Below are 18,678 nucleotides of genomic sequence, written 5' to 3'. Positions count from 1 at the left end.
ACTTTTTGTCTTGAGTGCGCCGTTCCTAGTACATAAAGGGGCAAGAGAGCGTGAGGGTGAGGGGGGAGGGGGCGCGGTGATGATGTGTTCTTTTAAGTATAGAAGAAGACACACTGAAAAAAACCTGCACTTGTTTATTTGGAATAAATACGCTCTTAATGAGAAATTTGGAGCGTCGCCACTGACTGCCGCAAGCGATACGTGAAACACGTTCCAATTTTTTTCCACTCGGAGTCTGCACTCCGTGCCACGTACTAGAAATCCTCTTGACTCGATTTTTGATATTTGTACATATGAATGACTGCATTCCCAGGCACCCTTCTGGACTTCTTCCACTCTTCTCTTTTTCTTTTCTTTTTCCAAATACTTCAAGCTCGCTATTCATCACGTGCAGCAGGCATACATTTTTTTTTCATTTTGCCTGCTAATGCCAGGAAAGCACCTGCGCCTTGTATGGCATCAATGGCGGGCGACCCTCAAATGTGCAGGGTTGCCTGGTATTTCACAAGACCATGTACGCCATCGCATGCATACTTGCCGTGTCACCGAAAAGATCCACTTCGTCGTCTGGATTTCACTTCGCTGTCGTTGCAGGCTAATTGTGTCCCGTTGAATGAATCGTAAACTGCTGAATGTTCAACGTGTCGTCAGCTGCCCCTTTATAAGTCGTCGGCGTCGCCTCAGGAACCGTTTGCGGAAACTCTCGTTGTGCTCTTTAGCAGACATAATAGACCCTTTTACCTATGCCGTGCCATCTAGCGGCGCCATTTCGAAACAATCCGCGGGCGCTGCTCGCGGCTGGCGGCCGCCATTATGTGGTATGCCGCGGCCTGTTGCAGTACGCTGCAAGACCGACCCATCGAGCCTCTCGGAATGCCTCAATATTGCTGCGCGCCTCTGTGCAAACAGAAAGGCGTGACGGATGACCTCGGAGACAAGGTGAGGCTTTGTGTTTGCTACGAGTCATTAAATGGGTACGCTGGCGCATGCAAAGAGATGCACGAGCGCGCGCGCACAAGTTTCAGTCTTCGTTTGGGCATTGCTTATTTGCGACACTAAAATTTGGGTATTCTTCTTTCCCAGGTGTCTTTTTTTTCTTTCCCCAGCGATCCTGTTGTTCGAAAGAAGTGGGTGATCGCTATAAAACGGGACGAGGGAAAACTCTTCCAGATCACAAAGTACACGCGGCTGTGCTCGAAGCACTTTCAGCAGAGCGATTACCTCGCGAACTATGCTGGTAGCCGCCGCTTCTTGCGCCAGAATGCCCTGCCGAGCATATTTGCTTTCAACACTGCTGCAAGGCCTCCGAGGAGGGAACCCCGTCGAAGACTACCACTGCCACCGAAACAGAAGCTCCCCACTGCTGCTGCCGAAGGATCGGCGAACGACGACGTCGCCGACTTGGACGCGACATGCGACTCGATCGCCGACGCAGAAAGCGTCGCAAACGCAGAAGACACCGGCTGCTCGATCACCGACGCAGACATCGTCACCAACGAAAACGCGAGGAGCGCGTCAATCGCCGATGTAAGCAGCGTCACGAACGAAGAGGACACCGGCAACTCGATCGCCGACGCAGACATCGTCACCAATGAAAACGCGACAAGCTCCTCAATCGCAGATGAAAGCAGCGTCGCGAACGAAGAGGACACCGGCAACTCGATCGCTGATAAAGACAGTGATGACCGTCTACAGGTTAGTAAGAACTTTTCACTATGATCAGATTGTTATACAGTGTAGAGATGACATCACGCGCGTTTTGCAGCAACAAGATCTCGAGAAACAGACTGCCATCCAAGCCGAACTGATCAAGAATCTGCAGTTTGAACTGACAAGCTGTCAAGACCAGCTGAAAGGGGCTGAAGACACCCTGAAGCAGATGCGTTCAGAGCTTGAGCTAGCTCTTATAAAATGCAGGGAGCTAGATGCTCGGGAAATAGAGTTGAGTCAAACTAAACAGGCTCTATACAAAGCTGAACGGAAGCTTGAGCTTGCACTGGAAGAATGCCGCACGCTTAAGGCAAAAGCAAGTAGAAAGTTCTCCATTGAGTGTTTTAAGGATAGCCCGGAAGATGTCCAGTTTTATACCGGGCTTTCAAGCTATGCACAGTTTAAGAGTCTTTGGACCTTTTTGGCACCAGGGGAAAATGGGGAGAATGTTAAGATGTGGTCTACTACCTACAGCAACAATGCCACAAATGCTGGCAGGCCTCCTCTTTTGTCTTCTGCGGAGCAGCTATTTTTGGTTCTGGTTCGCCTTCGGCTTGGTCTCTTCGAAAAGGACCTTGCATACAGGTTCAAAGTCTCGACTGCGACAGTTTCGAAAATATGCATAACTTGGATTAGTTATATCTACATTCACATAGGACAGCTACCACTGTGGCTGCCTAGGGAGGCAGTGGACGATGACATGCCGCCAGTATTCAAAGAGCGTTATCCGTCAACACGGGTGATTCTTGACGCGACTGAAGTTAAGTGCGAAGCCTCAAGCTCGCTTGCCCTGCAGTCAGCAACTTTTTCAAGTTACAAGTCTACGAACACATTGAAAGGGCTGGTCGGAATATCCCCTGATGGCACAGTGACCGTTTTCTCCGATCTATTCACTGGGTCCATGTCCGACAAAGAGTGTGTCGAGAAAAGTGGTTTCCTCAAGCTGGCTTTTAATGCTGGTGACTCAATCATGGCTGACAAAGGCTTTAAGATTGAGGACCTACTGACCAACATCGGCGTTCAGCTGAACACACCTCCCTTCCTCCGGAGGGGACATTTTACAAGCGAGGAAGTGAGGGAAACAGAAGCAATAGCCTCGCTTCGGATACACGTAGAGAGGCGAATTCAGAGGATAAAAAATTTTCACCTCTTTGACCGGCCTGTACCAATCTCAATAGCTCCCATTGTCAACGAGATGTGGGCTATTTGTGTGATCTTGAGCAATTTACAAAGTCCCTTGATCAAACCCTGTGAATAGTGAATGCACGTCCACATCTTTGTCACTGTCACACTCACATGTGGTTTTTTCTAAACAGGCCGAATTCATGAACCAGACCTAAACAAATTTTTTGATAAAACCACAGGTAACATCGGCATGTTATCCAACTTGATTTGTTTTATGCGATACAAACCAATGTTCAGGAAGCCACATTGCAGGGCTCCTAGTCTCTGTTGAGGTGGATTTGGTGCATTTCAAAAAACTCAAATGTCAAATAAAAAAATGGTCCAAAATACAAACCAAGATGTGTAATGCTGTACCTCTCCACTCGATCAGCAGTTTTAAATGTGTTTGCTTTGCTTTAAGAACAAGGACACGACAGTCATGGTACGGGGTGATACACTGCTTTATTTACACAAATTGAAATACTAAATTTAAAAAGTAGGTCAACAGTAAATTTGTTATTGTATAGATTGGGCCCCTGAGCAGCACAACACTCATGAAAATTTCCTAAAGCTTCTATAGTCACTAGGCTTGATCTAAAATGGACCGTAAAAATCGACGCCTGCACGTAGCAATCTCAACTTTTCGTCGAAGCTGTAATTCACAGGTCGGTTTTTTTCTTGTAAAATTACAAAGCGTAGCTCTCTTTCTGTAAAAAAATAAGGCCAAGAAACTTGCCAGGGTCTATGGCGGGCAGCAATGCAGATGAGAGGGGTCCAGTAGCGGGGTGTGTTTGGCGCTCGTATTGATAGATGGCGCTACCCCCTTATCGCGACCACCGTGCTTTATTAAGATGAATATGATCTTTTGGAAATGCACATTTGGTTAAAAAATAAATGCAAACAATAAAAACTAAAAGTCAAGTAAAAAAATGCGTCTGCGTAACGACTGCGCATTCGCTGCCAACGGATTTCGTCTGCGTGTCGTCTGCTATCTTTGGCTGGTCGGCTGCACCTTCAGACGCTGCTCCCGACGCCCATCTATCAATACGAACGCTAAACACACCCCGCTACTGGACTTGTGTCGTCTGGGTCGCCACCCGCCGTAGACCCTGGCAAGTTTCTTGGCCCTATTTTTTACTAGAAGGGAACTATGCTTTGTTATTTTACAATAAAAAACCGACCTGTGAAACACACCTTTGACGAAAAAGTTTAGATGGCTACGTGCAGGTGTCGATGGTTTTTAGTGAATATGCATACACTTCATAGCTTACAAGTTTTTCTTCTCCACGATTTGTAAGGTACCCTATCTAATGTGTCGTATAATGAACAACCCAAATGTTATCTTCAAAGGACCAGAACCTTGACACACATACTTCAATCATAAAAAGTAAAAAAATAAAGAAAACAAGCTCAAATGCTACCCGTAAGCAGTTTTCATTATTTCACCCAGAAAACAACACTACCGTAAAATACCGGGCAAGCGCCCACTCAAAATTTAGAGATAATCGCGAAAAAATAGGGGACAGGCGCTTGTCTAGTCCTCAATTTTACACATCAATGTAATGTGCATATTTTCTCAGATCTTACAAATTTGGGAATGGGCGCTTAATGTGGAATGAGTGGATGCCCGGTATTCTACGGTAAATGCTACTCAGTTCTTATTGCTGAACCACTTTAGGGAGTAACTGCTAAAGGTCGGTTCACACAGTCGACCGATTACGCTGCTCCACTAGGTAAGGAAGCAGCGTAGCAAAATAAAACGTGTCCAGCGCTTCCTTGCATCGAACCCAATCTGGCAAAGAAAACGAAATTCTCTCTACAATCAAAAAGTGTTTGCAATATACTACAAAATCTCCCCAGAGAGAGTCGGAGAGTGCCATCTGTCCCAGAAGTTGAAAGTAGTAGTGATGGTCCCGGCTCAGTCTGTACACTCCTGCAGAGTCCTTCACCATATAAAAGCTTTTTGAGTCTGGCTCTGCACAGTCCCAAATGGTGTAGGGACATTTCACCTCTACGACACCGTGAGGGACAGCCTCAGTGGGGTCATACACGAGCCTATCGGGGGAGGCCCCCAACCAAGGGCAGGCAGGGTCCACCAGGAGGCCACAGGCAGAGATCTCGACGTCATGCCCAAGGGAATGCAGAGCCCGCCTATAGTGCTGCACTGCTTGTGGCTCGTGCTTGATGCCATGCCTGCAAAATGTACAACACAAACAGTCACCTTTAATGCACGATACGCATTCACCTGAAGTCCATTTGTACAAAACTAAGGCGTCAAAAGTTATTGCACAGCTGAATGTTTTACAGTTGGCATGGAATAAAGTGCAAGCAACATGGTTTTCGACCCATGCTGCGTCACCTTAGGGCGCAATTCCGAAGCTTGAGATGCGCCGAGCATCTAGCGTTAACCATGCACATGCTGCTCACGTAGCACAGAGAAAACGGGCAAAATCACTGGTTGAGCTTTAGAGCAAACAGCCCAGTGTGTTTCCGTCAAAACGAAGCAAAGGAACACGCGTGTCTATTTTGTGGCATTAGACTTTTGCTGATCGACGAGACGACTCATTTAGTCCAGCAGAAGTGGTCTATCACCATCTTCTGCATTAACCTGGCCGTATTGTTCCATGTGTTGGAATAATGTGCAGAACATATACAGCCCAACCAGGTGTAGACAGCTGATGTTGACTACAACTAGAATGGTGGCGGCACCACTTCCAGCACTCGACCGCATCGAGCGAGCTACAGCGGTCGAAGAAAACCATTATGAAACTACTCATTTCTATGGGGGAAACTTGTCGCAATGACGGGACAGTTGGGACCCTGCCAGTGACGGGACAGCTAGGACCGCTGCTCTTTTTCAGTCAGATGGTGCTTTGCCCAGCGAGTAAAACCGATTTGATTGGAAAGCCATAACATCAGTTAGCATTCCGGAAAAGGTTTGTGGTCCTTGTCTCAAACCGAACTAGGGCGCAATTTATTGAACAGCAGTGTGCTGATCGACGGGTCTTGCTCTTGCAAAACATTTGAAGTGCACTTCATAGCATCACTGATTTTATTTGCTTGACACTGATGTTTTAATGCAGTGGCACACATTTATGGGCTGCCTTTACTCATTTGTTTTCGAAAAAGTGTGATTTTTGCTGCCCTTGTCCACGACATTCTGTGCCCCCACGTAGAGCTCTCACACCGTAAGCATACCGACCCCATGTTTGTAAGTAACTGTGTGGCTTGTCGATAGCTTCGGTGCTAGCGTGGGGGGAGGGGGGTTCGACAGTCCGACGTATCTTTCAGAAAAGGCTCCACCGGGAACGTCCGACGTATCTTTAGACTCCACATTCCGGGTACGTCCGACGTATCTTCAGATTCTGCGCACCAGGTACGTCCGACATATTTTTAGGCACAGTGGAAAAAAAAAGCAGTATATTCTATGTCCACAAAAAAAAACAACAACAAGCAATATAGAGCAGCTGCACAATGCTGGTTCTGCAAGTAAACTCTATCCGCAACTCCAACGCCCTATGGGTGGCAGGGCGGTAGTTCCAAGATGGCGGAAGAGACTGGGATAGATTTTCCAGGATTTCCCGTGCGCCTGCTCGCTGACGCTGGTCAGCGCGCTAAAAATGATTTGTCTACAAATGCGAAGCGGTTAGGACAGTATCATATTACAGGCAATGGAGATGTTGATGTGTGTTAGGAAAACGAGCGTGCTGATAATTAAAAGTTGCAGAAACCTTAATTTGCGAAGCTTTGTGGTGGGCGAGCACGTTTAAGGCACTGGCCACGTCACTTTTTGTGACAGAATATTTTTGAGGGTGATGAAGATATCATGCTTTCACTTTGCCTCGCCATTAGTGCTATAAAAAGTGACTTGTGCGCGGCGACTGTCGAGCTTCGGAAGAGCAGCATTCACACTATTGCTGTCTTCGTGTCACAGGCTCGCAACTCGCTGCTCAAAGTCCCGGTTTTAGTGTATCGCAACACGTGATCAGACTGCTCTTTGGTTATTGGTAGAAAGTTTTACTGGAGGTTACCGTGCGGTGTAGCATTATAACCGGAAGCTCCCGCTGCGCCTTTGAAGCACAATATTCAGTGCGCGCCAGGAGCGTTGCCGTGCCGGTAGCCAACGGTAGCCTGCAACAAAGCTATGCTTAAACTGCCTATTAACATAATCGGCGTGTTGAGGGGTTTTATTTATTGCTCTATCAAAAATGAATATTTTAATATACCATACATTTTTTGCACCGTGTTATTTGCAACGCCAAAACTGCCCGTTCTAAGCTCTCGTCATGAGCGGCTGCCTAACACAGACGCACTTAAAATGTTTCGAGCATTTCTTTATTTGCTTTGTAATTACCTGAAAGCAAACATGCATATTCTGTCTTTTGAAAGTGCTTGGAATAAATGGCCACGTTCCTTGTAACAGCCTTAAAACACGAACCAATTCCCCGATGTGTATAGCTCAACATACCGTTGTGCGGCGAGTTTTCTCCTACTTATGGCAAAGAATAGACTTCTCGTAGATTGTAATATAAAGCTCTACATTATTAGCAGGAGCGTTTGTTGTCACGCTGAGCATAAATTAAGCTGGCGGCCATGCACAAGACCAAAAATCTGCAGCGTATGCAATATAAAAAAAAAGTCCCTAATGAAAGTAGACATCCCAATCCTTCGTGCAACGCTGTTGCAAGGCGGAGCACGACAATTCCTTTTTTTTCGTTTAAATGGCTTCATGCATCAAGGTTGAGTCCCTGCCATCGTTTCTGCGCCGCTGCCGTCGCCGTACGCTCTCCTCTGGTTCTCCGTTTGTGCGCGAGGGCGAACGGCTGGCTGGAGTTGTGAATAGTTTGTCTAGATAGGTTTGGCACTCACTGGATAGCTCTGACACGGGACAGATCACGAACTTGCACCAGGTTGCGCAACCCTATGGCGGTCCATGACTCCCTCATCAGGACAACCCCGAAGGACGATGCTGTGAGGCGGTCCTTGCGTGCAGCCCTCCACGTTGCACTCTTGGCCTGCTGTCGACTGTTCTTCTCTAGCCGACGTGCCCCCGCTGGTGTAAGGACAAGTTCCTAGAGAGACAACAGAAATTATGAAGTACTGTTTACCAGGTTACAAATGATATAGAATACACATTTATTTAAGTACCTTAACGATCCCCCTGGGGGGTTAACAACACAAAAATAGTAGTACCATATTTGAGGGCGCATACCCACAAATCCAACAGGACATGGTCGCTCTCCGCGGGGACGCAACTTGAATGGCGTTTGATTGCGAACTGCAGGACCTTGATACCTATCTTGACAGGTACAGGGTAGACTCACGTCACTTCATTTCAGCTAAGTGCGGGCGCATTTCGCCTTCACCCGACATCACTTTGACCTCGCTCGTTGTGTCAGCGAGCTCTCACTCGCGACCAAAGAAGTTCAGCGACACTTCCCAAGAGACGCGAATGCACATTTTTCTATTGCTCTGGCAGCAGCAAGGCGGCATTGACAGAATTTCTTTTGTGGGTACACACTGCCATACAATCTTTCCCAATCCCAGAAAGCTGGTCGCCGTTTATGAGTTCAACGGCTTCCGCAGAGTAGATGACATGCAATAACCGATGCATGTCGTCTGAACCGGCCCTCTTTTGAGCAATTCGTTGCGTCGTGCAGGTGCCACAGCAAGCCCCTTTAATTACTGTAACCCCTACTGGGAGCCTGATCCGCACTCTGGGTACTCACATGCGCTTCACATGCCCAATCCAAGCAGCTATGATCGGTTGACTTCGCGGAGACCTAGGCCCGCAATGTTTGTTGAAAATTCCGCGGAAGACCAGGGACTCGCAAACGACGTCTACAGCCTTCTCAGATTCATGAAGGCGGAAGACTGTGTGCCTACTTATGTAAATTTCTATCAATGCCATTTTGCCGCTGCTACAGAGGTAGAAATGCTCGCGTCTCTTGGGAAGCGTCACTGAACTTAGGCCGCAAGTAGGCCTGGTTCGCTGGCAGATGATGTCAGGTAACAGCAAAATGCGCCCACGCTTACCTGAGACAAAGTGCCGTTTATCGGTGCCGAGGTCTCTCCAGCTGGCAACCAAACGCCATTTGCGTTCTCTCCCCGTGGAGAGCGACCGAGTCCTGTCGCATTAAGGGTACACACACGCTCTCGGCATCTTTAAAAACAGAGTTCACAACCTTGCTATTATTTCTAGCACTTCCACCGCATTTAGGCGTGGCTGAAACCACAGGGCTGTCTGAAACACCAGCAACCGCTGCATAATGCAGCCGGCACGACAGCGGCAACGCGACTGGTACGGACACAAAGGTGGCGGCATACCCATAGTGCATCACTTGCGGGCCGCGAGTGAAAGACCCTATAGGTTGACATATGCAAATTAAGGATCCTGAATAGTAATATTACCTGGAGAAGCGAGGTCTCAGCATCACTGAGGCTCTGTGTTGCAGGCTCATAGGTGCTTGCCGATGAGAAGAGCACTGGCCAACAAGGTGAACTGTTGGACACGTCTCTGCTACGAAGGGCAATGTTGGGGCTCGTGTAAGTTGCGAACCCGTGGGGACTCGTGGGTTGTTGGTATGAGAGAGGACTCCTGACAGGTACCATACCAAACTTGGACTCTGTACCCAGGATCTGGACGGTCCTCAAGTGCTTCGCAAAGGGCGAATCTCCCAGGGCACAGAGGTCACTGCCCAGACGATGGATGGCATCCTGCATTTCTGACAGGTCCCTTGGGCGTTTTCTTGCGTCGTAGAGCCTCGAGCCCCTCGGCTTCGAAGACCCCCCGTCCCGCACAGCTCTCCAGTCAACCTCGGCGACGCTAGTAGCTGGGATTTGAGACCCACGGGGACGCCGCCACTGCTGGGGGAGCTCGGTACAAGCCACCTCGGGGGGTGGCTCCTCGTAACCCTGCTTCTTGAGCAGTACGACGAGCCTCAGCAGGGCCAACGCATGATTGCACAGCCCCTCCTTTGCGGCACACTCGCAGCTGGATGCCCAGACGCTGCCGTCCTCCGAAAACGTCGCCGTGACGCCGTACGGCCTGCCGGACTTCTTTTGGCTACGGTAGCAGCGGCCGCGCACCACGACGAACGTAGCATGTCTGCACACACAATATACAGGCTTTGAGAATAATCCATATTGCGTAACACGCCGTATCTGCTAATGTGAAATCATCAAACTTACCTACGAAGAAGAGACGCCGTTTCCAGCGATGACGCCTCCACGTAACTTTCCGTTACGAATTTGTAACTCCGGCGCTTGTTCCGCTCGCTCGTCTTGCGTGCGGCGTAGTAGCTGTCTACCTTCTCGACCGTAAACGAACTGGGGATGGCGACTAAACTTTTAGACCACGACAAGGAATCGGGACGAGCAGTGCTGGTGCTTGCAGTCGCAGCAGCCATGGCAGTTGGCAGGCTATACAACATAATGGCGCCGCCTCGCCCGACCATAGTGGCCAGCCCTACTTTCGAATATCGTCAAAGCAGCGTGTCAGGGTTGAATTTCGGAAAAGGTCTATTGGAGCGACGTTTCGGGTGCACGCGTGGACAAGACGCGCGGAAGTCGGAAGGCGACATCAAAGGATTCAGAGAATCACAATATATAAGAAGTCATAAATTCCAAAACGAGAGATAACACCCAGAGTGAGCAGCCGGAGGGAAAGACAAAGCTTGGAGGGAGATACCGCACACACCAAGGCCATACAAAGGGGGAAGGTCAGGGAGCAAGAAAAAGGGAAGGCCTGAAGGTAGTGGGGAAAAGGGGGGGGGAGGGGCTCACGATTAGAAAAAAGACGGCAGAAGTGCTAGGGGCCGAAAATTAGTGTTAGTCTATTATTTATGTCGTTGGAAATTTAGTGCGTAGATTAGAGATCAAGCGGTTTTCTTCTTTCTTGTGAGTGCGGGAACAGAAATGTCATATATGACCCAGATATATTTTATATAGGGCCGTATCTGGGCATATAAGTAGACATATAAGGTCATATATTGCCATACAAGGGCTGTAATTATGGTAAATATGGTAACGTGAAACCATATATGAGAAAATATATCCCCAGATAAACTCATATATGGTGCCAGGGGATGTCATATATAACAGTATAGGATGCCTGATACGCCTGTATATGGCACTATATGGTGCCAGTCAACATGTATATGCAACTTGTAAAATAGGCCACTACGTCAGAGGCCAATTCTTAGATCCCAACTCGTCAGAGACCAGCTTGTTTAGTAGGCTTCAGAGGATTTAAGAGTAGCTGCCTTATTAATGTCGTTTCTTGCTCGACATTTTTTGACCTCGATGTTATTTTGTTCCCTTCGCATGTTTAAATACAGGGTACTAACGTCGGAATATGTGGTTTGCGATACACACTGCGTCACTTGGCAGCTCTCTGGGAACTCATGAATATGTGCCTTAGGAGCAAAGGTACGAATCCTACCAACCCTATTATTCACTGGCAAGTGCTAGGCCTGGGATGCACAATTTAAAAAAATTAGGCGGACCAAAATTATGTTTATTAAAACTGTACAGGCCGTATCTAGTTCGACGTGCTGCACATTTTGGCGGCGGTCAGACTTCCGATATCAGGTGCCATCGCACTCGTTTCCGTCTTTAGCACATCTCGCAATGCCATGCCCGTCATGATAGATCGAAGGCGGTTCTTGTTCAGAGTCATCAGTCAATAACTGGCATGATATAGCATGCGAGTGGTTCGGGCAGTTGTAGGCCCGATAATACGAGTACATTCAAGAATCGAGAGCCCCTGCTTGCCCGTGACGAATGAGACTGTGAAATCCACATAGCTGCGACATGTGTGTGTATCACATGCGTGTGCTAGTCCGTCTTTTTATTATTCCTGATCTTGGAATTGTGATGGGAGCTGTACACCAGCTGGCCTGTGTTGTCGCACTTGCTTCGATGTTGAAGGACAAAACTCTTCTTTTATCTTTTTTTTAATTAATAATAATAATAGCTTTATTTACCATATAAATATGGTGAGAGCTGAGGGAAAAAGCTGTCTACGTAGCTTGACTGGTCCTCAGCCCGTTCACAGTAACACAGCGGTTGCCAAAAGCGTACACAAGAAATTACATAAAGCAAAAAACAATAAAGGCAAAGAGGAAACAAAAAACACCTACTAGGGAATCAGTGTAATCAGGTAATTACTTCGATAGAAAAATATCTCCTAATGTCAAAGCAAAGAGAAAAGAAAACTGCGAGGGAATCAGCGTAATTACATAATTACTTTGATAGAAAATATTTCTTGATATCACAGATGCTACAGGATTCTATATCAAAATTAGACCGGATCGTTTTGTTCAGAAACGTTGGCCGCGTTTTTTTATTCATCTGTAAACCATAGTCAGTACGAGATGCATCTACTACCCAGAAATCGGAATGGCGAGTGCAATATGTTATAGGTTTGTTTCTGAGGGATGCTAAGCGTATCAAAAAGCTGTTAATACCTCTATATTCCTGTTTATATTTTACACACAGTATGATATCATAGTATTGAAATACATTCAGAACACCCAGACCAACAAAAATTTCGTTAGTAGGAAAATTATATAAAACGTTGCATATGATACTTAGTGCTCTTTTCTGCAGTAAAAATAGTTGTTCCAGATTAGTTTTTGTGGTGGTAACCCAGACTAGATGACCGTAATTCAGGAGATATAAAAAAATAATGGGTTATATAAAATCAGCTTAGCCCCAATAGGAAAAATATGACGATGTCTATGCAACATACTACTTATTCTGGCAAGTTTAGAAATTAAATAGTCCACATGTTCGGTCCAAGACATGTTCTTTGAGAAAATTACCCCCCAAAATTTTAAATGTGTTTGCTATTTTGATTGGAGAAGAGTCTAAGAAATTGTCGCTTGTCAGGATGATATTCCTATTTCTGGAGCGGAAAAGGTCACCTGAGTTTTTTTTTTATTTTTTATGTATGATAAGATTATTTGAACTAACCAAGGTTTCTAGACTTTTTATGGTTTTATTAGCAACACAAGAAATATGGCGATTAAAAGAGTCTCTCTTTTAATCGCCATATCCCCCTCCCTCAAGGCACAGTAGCCAACCAGGACAAAGAAACCAGGCTAATCACTTTTTTCCAGTTCTGACTTTTCTTCTTCATCACCTCAAGCAGATTTCTTATCGTCTCTCCCCTTATGAACTGCGGGCACGCAAGCTGTGGTGTATCATTGTGCAGGCTTTGGTTTTCCAGTGCCACTGCGGCCACTTGCACATTGGTTGTAAAGAAGATTGCCATCATTTTATTTTGAACTCTTCTTGCCATTTTGAGACTCGGCAGTGGAGTTTTTACAGGCAATATCCAAACAGATGACTAGGGCTTGGCTTCGAGAGCACGCTGGATGGTCCACGTTTTCTCGCTCTTTAGAATGCCACATATTTGCTTTAAGGGTTGCCACTTTAGAATCGGTATGGTATTCCTCGGCACCATTCTTCCCTTGCCTGGTTTTGAGCTTCTGTCGAATTCTGCGTCACCCAAAGATATCAAACTTGTCCGACAAAGGTGCTCGTGAAGAATCGCCGAAACGTTCGGGGGCACTAATCTTCAGCGACCCTTCGATATCACCATCAGTCAGCCGAGCATCCACCTTAACGAGCCTCTCCACAGCAGCAGCCTTTTCTTCGGTCACAGCTGTTCAAAGTCTTCCAGTGCCCTTGTCGCCTTTGAGAGAGGTACGGCCACGCCTTAATTCACTGAACCAACTCAAAACTGTCGCACGTAATGGTGCAGTGTCCCCAGAAGCACATCACAACCGTTCCAGTGATTTTGAATGATTTAAACCACTTTTTTTTTTAAATTGCAACGTGCCAGCGTTTGAAAATCTTGTCTGCCGATGTCCATCACCGAAGTCAAGGGAAGAGAAGGGTCGTAACATGCCTAAATCGGCAGCTGACACACGACGGCATTGTTGCAGACAAGGAAGGAAGCTTCAGTTGAACCATACTTAAATGCTGTCTCTGCCTTGTCTGTTTGCCACAGTTCCACACCTTTGCAGTGACCTACGCATAGCAACATTAACCTTTAATTGCCCGACGTGTGGTCCTGGGCGACGTGCGAGGCTTGACATACGCAGAGCGCTTGTCAGCCAGTCGCCCGAGGTTGAGAAGAAAGATGGTAAGAAAAACAAACAACACAAAATATAACTAGGTGACGGGGCTAAGTCAAGCGCCGAGAGAGTTCACGAATCCAAATTCTCGATTCTTCACGAATTTCAGGGAGGGGCATCGAAACCCCGAGAAAGACCCGAACTGCAGCCGGCAACACCGAGTACTGATGCTGCACTGTACTGGAGTATAAAGGCATGGGTTGTCCTGTCCGTTTATTGCGTCGTACCGCTCAGATGTAGGAAACTTTGAGCGACCCGTCCAAGGTGCAGCAATTGTAGGGCAACCCGAGTCGTAGTGTGGCGGTGCTTTGATGTCTGCCACTTCGAACGCTGCAACCACGTGTCATATGATGGAATCGTATCACGTCGGCGGTCGGGACAAGGGAAGAGTGTCGAAATGGGACGGTGTTGCGCATCCTCCAGCTGAAAATTCAAGTGAACTTGGTATGGGTGCCACACATGTGCGCAGTGCTCCAACTTTGGCAGAACAAGTGCAGTGTGAAGCAAGTCTGGAAAAGCCACAGATTTTCGACAACCGTGTCACAAAGCCCAAAGGGCACGGAGCTTTAGCCACTATGTTTAAAATGTGTAGAGAAAAGTCAAGTGTTGGTTCGAACGTTACAAGGGTTACCCCTAAGATTGACGCGCATTGTACCTTCCTTAAGGGGAATGCTGAGACAGTGTAAAGGGGAATACTGGTAGTCTTCCTGTTGTGGAAACGCATCACTACGCTCTTATCCCCACTCATGGTCAGGCAGTTGACATGCGGCCACTCTGAAAAGAGAATGAAATAGCCTTGAAGGCGGATGGGGTACTCAGGAGAGGTGATGCGGGCGATACTAAACCTGTCGTTTGCATACTGTTCAAATAGGGTGTTACTGTTTGGCGGCATGTCGTTAACATAGAACAAGAACGAAGTTGAACCAAGTACGGAGCCTTGTGGAATTCCACAAAGAGCTGGATAGCTTTGGGTTATTGACCCATTGTCCCTAGAAGCACAGGTGTACTATGCACATCCACAGGGCATCCCTGGAACGTCAGGACATCCCGAAGACTCGCAACTTTCACGACCTATAGGGGGCACACTGGCGCCTATCAAAATGGCTGTCATCTGGATGATCGTCGTAGAACAGCAGTACGAGGCTGGGTCTGCGACGCGTGAGTAATTTTAGTTTCGCGATATGCGAGCAGTAATAAAGCCTTACTTAATTGTTTTACGTAAAAAAAAATATTTAGGGAAGCACCTTGATTCTGAAGCCGATCAACTAGGAGCTAGGGAGCGCGATTCTCGCACCGCTGTAATACCATCGCTGAAAGTTGTCAATATCCAGAGGACCATGTGTGCTGTTTGGGGTAAATCACGCTTTGGGTACGACCCACCATAAAGCGAGTCAACCAAAGAAGTAGCGAGCCACGGACACCAGCCTGAGCGGCTTATCTGGTCAGGGGGGGAGTGATTGAGCGTGTCCAGCGAATTTACTGCGGTTCTGTTGAATCAAATCAGCAGGGATGCGATAGTCGATACTTTTAAAACTTGAGAAATTATGTTTAATAAAGTAGAAAACAATTAAAGAAAGAAAGGCTAATGCGTATTATTTAATTATATATTATAATTAAAGAAAGGAGAATACAGATTACATCATGAGACCCGTCTGACGGCACGAGACACATGTTCGTTTGGTCTTGTTCTGGCTTCACGTGCTCTTCTTCTCAAAGCACCATGATGATGATTGGTGGCGCACTGCGTACGCCACACAAAAAGAATACTGTCACTGATGTAAAGTGTAACCGTGGCAAGGACCGTTTCACAGCTCCGATTTGGCTGGAAGCCGTGCTGGGACTGCGAGAGTATGTCATGCTTCTCCAGAGAAGTTAATACAGCCCGGTTAAGGAGACGTTCAAATGTTCTACAGAGGATTGATGTGATTGAGATAGGACGATGATTTAAGATTGATATAGCGTAATATGTTTCAGGAAGTATCCCGTCGTGTACTAAGTGTAAACACTGAGCACACTGCCTGGTAAACAATACAAAATTTAGACACCTAACAGTCACAGCATGACTACATCGTGGCTGTTCCTTTTTGCACTATGACCAGGCTTTGGTACCTTTGAAAGGTTGCACAAGCAGAGTTTAAAAGGGAAGGTCAAGACAGCCTGATCCCACGCCCCTAAATCGACATAGGAATATGTATCGGGCAACTCTAAATCTAGCGCAAGAGTGCGTAGCTGGACAATGCCAGGCTGCACGGACTGCCGCGCAGTGCAGCAGAACTTCAGCTGGGGGTTCACTGCCTTGTATGGGTTTTCTTTAGCTCCTCGAAGCATTATGAAGAAAGCCTAATGGCACACTTCGAGTACCTCTGCATCTAGTTTTCTTAACTCAATATCCCTCTAGAAATGCCATGATAAGCAACCACGTGGAAAATTACGACGTGAGAACCTGCGGTACCGATTTTGCTTAGTGCTATAGACCGTTCCATTAGGGTCATAGCAGAGAGAGTAAAAAGGTGAAAAAAATGCCCTCCCCTGCTCACCCGCATGTCGTCTGCTCCGCCGAGTGGGCAGTACCTAGCATCCGGCTGGCGTACAAACTCTGTTTAAAATCACGTCATTTTGGAAATTTCAAGCGTAGATGCGCAGATTTTGGTATGCCAGTTATCGTGGATAACTATGCTAGATAAAAAGACTAACAGAGTCCAATTGCGCTGTTATCTGCGTGCAAATAAAACAAAAAATATAGAAAATTGTGTCAGACTGGTCGGTCTCTCCGGCGAAAAGTGAATCCGGTGGCTGTACCCTTTTTACTATACAGAGTTCGTACTTGTGTAGGCCTTTAGCGACCATGAGTGGAAGTCTGAAATAATAAATAAAAACGTGCTCTCCTGCCGCAATACACGCAGTAGTTGAGGGTAGCACTGCCGGCTGACTCAACTGCTATTTAAGTAACAGAAAAAGATATGTCAGTTGATCATTTACCGAATTAGAACAACTGAGAGCTCTAGGCTGATTTTGGAGTAGCCATAACTATTCTAAGAACGCGAACCACTTCACAACGGCAGCCATGAGTGAGAGTTCGATGTTCCGTACAGCCCGCCGATACAGCCCAAAGATGGAGAATGGCAACCTCCCGTTTTGTCGTCTGCTAGCGGAGTCGGGCGCGTGCCCTCTCTCTCGTTTTACCCCTCCGAACCCGCTGAATTTCCCGGATGTATGGAGAGGGCACTGCTGTCGAACAAAATGGTGCCGCCCAGAGAGCGCTAAGTGGAATGGTCTTTACCTGAACTTCGCGCCGAAGAATTGAAGCGATCGTCGTCGTCACCGTAATACCCCACGACAATTCAAAGGTACAGAAACTCGAACCCTCATGCACGATGAGTACCGATCAAAGCTATCCGCGCGCTCGCACCTCATTGCTCAACCGCACGTACGCGATTTAGCGAGCGACGCCACAAGCGACGAGAGTCAGCGACGAGCGACGGAGATTTCTCATAGTCGCTCGTCGCGTTGCTCGGTTTTCGCACTTTTAGAAAACGTCGCTCATCGCCCTGGTCGCTTTCTAACGTCGCTTTCATGCTTTTGCCTTGTCGCGTGACTGACCGAGCGACAGCAAAGCGGATCGCCTTCCCTTATCTCGGCGCCCGCATAATCGCTTACATGCGGTTTATACTTTATCCCATAGTAAAGAAAGCCGTCCTTCACTAACACCGGTGAGGACGAGAGCTCTTCCTTCATGTCTTTCTGTAGGCTAGCACCAGAAAACAAGCCTGGTTCGTGACGTTCTGGTCGCACGTTTGGGTATCCGGAGCTGCTACGCGGAGAAGCGAACGCATTAGCGCTCACCAGCTCACCCACACGCGTTTTTTTTTTGTTTTTTTTTTGTAGGTGCCGGCGGGTGGGGTTGGTTTCTTGGCTATTACAAATAATTACCTTATTTAAGCTTACATTATACTTGGAGATGTATGCCTTCGGACGTTTCAAACGTTCTTATGAGCAGGCTTTCGCGCGGGAACAATAATTTATTTGTAATAATATACCTTCTTAGGCAGTCATTGCGGAACTAGGTGCCTTAAATCCGTACGGTATATATACCTCTGCGGCAGGCAATGGTGTTAGCGATGAGAGGTTCTGTTGTCTGTTGTTGCGTATGTGCCATCTGGCCATGAACGGTGAAACTGTCTTTGTATTTTCTTTCCACTGAGGCAGCCGGTAGTATACGTTTGGCGAGTTGTAGGGGATCCTTCGGCGCACCGTATTGATTGCGTTGGATTATATATCGTTCCTAGTGCTCCACATCTGTTGTGTAGGATTTGCGACGGAGGAATTACAACATGAGAACGAACGGGCTTCGGCAAATCTCTTGTTTATTCACGACGCGAAATTGGATTCGGGGCGCGGATTTCCTCACCTGCATGCGCAGCCGGATTGGCCAATAAATAATCGACGTGAGAAGATCGTGTTCTGTTTTCATTTGGTGTTCATCGTGCCCTAGAATCATCGGCTCGATTTGGGTGGGCTTGGTTGCTGCTAGGCGGTCAACGCGGTGCTTTTATGCCGAGTGTTGCCGAGCAAGCAATGCCAGACCGCCAGTGAGCGGGAGGCATTCGCCCTGTCCGGTGACCATCGGAACTCTTTGCGTTGCGGTGGAACTGGTAGA

General features: G+C 47.2%; 2 protein-coding genes across 2 annotated transcripts; one reads left to right on the top strand and one right to left on the bottom strand.

Moving 5' to 3' along the window:
- Nucleotides 1–740: 740 nt before the first annotated feature.
- On the top strand, nt 741–3,211 carry LOC115313493. Its single transcript, XM_040502415.2, has 3 exons — nt 741–939; nt 1,084–1,695; nt 1,766–3,211. The coding sequence occupies exons 1-3, from the start codon at nt 814–816 to the stop codon at nt 2,966–2,968; spliced, it is 1,941 nt and encodes a 646-aa protein (XP_040358349.1). The 5' UTR covers nt 741–813; the 3' UTR covers nt 2,969–3,211.
- Nucleotides 3,212–3,316: 105 nt separating this feature from the next.
- LOC115313491 lies at nt 3,317–14,913 on the bottom strand. Its single transcript, XM_040214414.2, has 6 exons — nt 14,901–14,913; nt 14,677–14,795; nt 10,066–10,184; nt 9,286–9,982; nt 7,744–7,946; nt 3,317–5,067 (listed from the first exon to the last, which is right to left on the bottom strand). Exons 1-6 carry the CDS (start codon nt 14,911–14,913, stop codon nt 4,575–4,577), a joined length of 1,644 nt encoding a protein of 547 aa, XP_040070348.1. The 3' UTR covers nt 3,317–4,574.
- Nucleotides 14,914–18,678: the final 3,765 nt, after the last annotated feature.

Source organism: Ixodes scapularis, unplaced genomic scaffold (assembly GCF_016920785.2).
Source record: "Ixodes scapularis isolate PalLabHiFi unplaced genomic scaffold, ASM1692078v2 PGA_scaffold8__174_contigs__length_109621045, whole genome shotgun sequence".
NCBI lineage: Eukaryota > Metazoa > Arthropoda > Arachnida > Ixodida > Ixodidae > Ixodes > Ixodes scapularis.
This window is presented reverse-complemented; position numbering and strand designations above follow the sequence as displayed.

Excerpts from the sequence above, each read along its gene's own strand:
- LOC115313491 (XM_040214414.2), bottom strand. Across the intron at positions 9,983-10,065 it reads ACGGCGTCTCTTCTTCGTAG|ACATGCTACGTTCGTCGTGG; the intron begins GTAAGTTTGATG and ends TTGTGTGTGCAG. Across the intron at positions 5,068-7,743 it reads TCCCGTGTCAGAGCTATCCA|GCATGGCATCAAGCACGAGC; the intron begins GTGAGTGCCAAA and ends TACATTTTGCAG.
- LOC115313493 (XM_040502415.2), top strand. The coding sequence starts at position 814 with ATGTGGTATGCCGCGGCCTGTTGCAGTACGCTGCAAGACCGACCCATC. Across the intron at positions 940-1,083 it reads CGGATGACCTCGGAGACAAG|GTGTCTTTTTTTTCTTTCCC; the intron begins GTGAGGCTTTGT and ends CTTCTTTCCCAG. Across the intron at positions 1,696-1,765 it reads ACAGTGATGACCGTCTACAG|CAACAAGATCTCGAGAAACA; the intron begins GTTAGTAAGAAC and ends CGCGTTTTGCAG.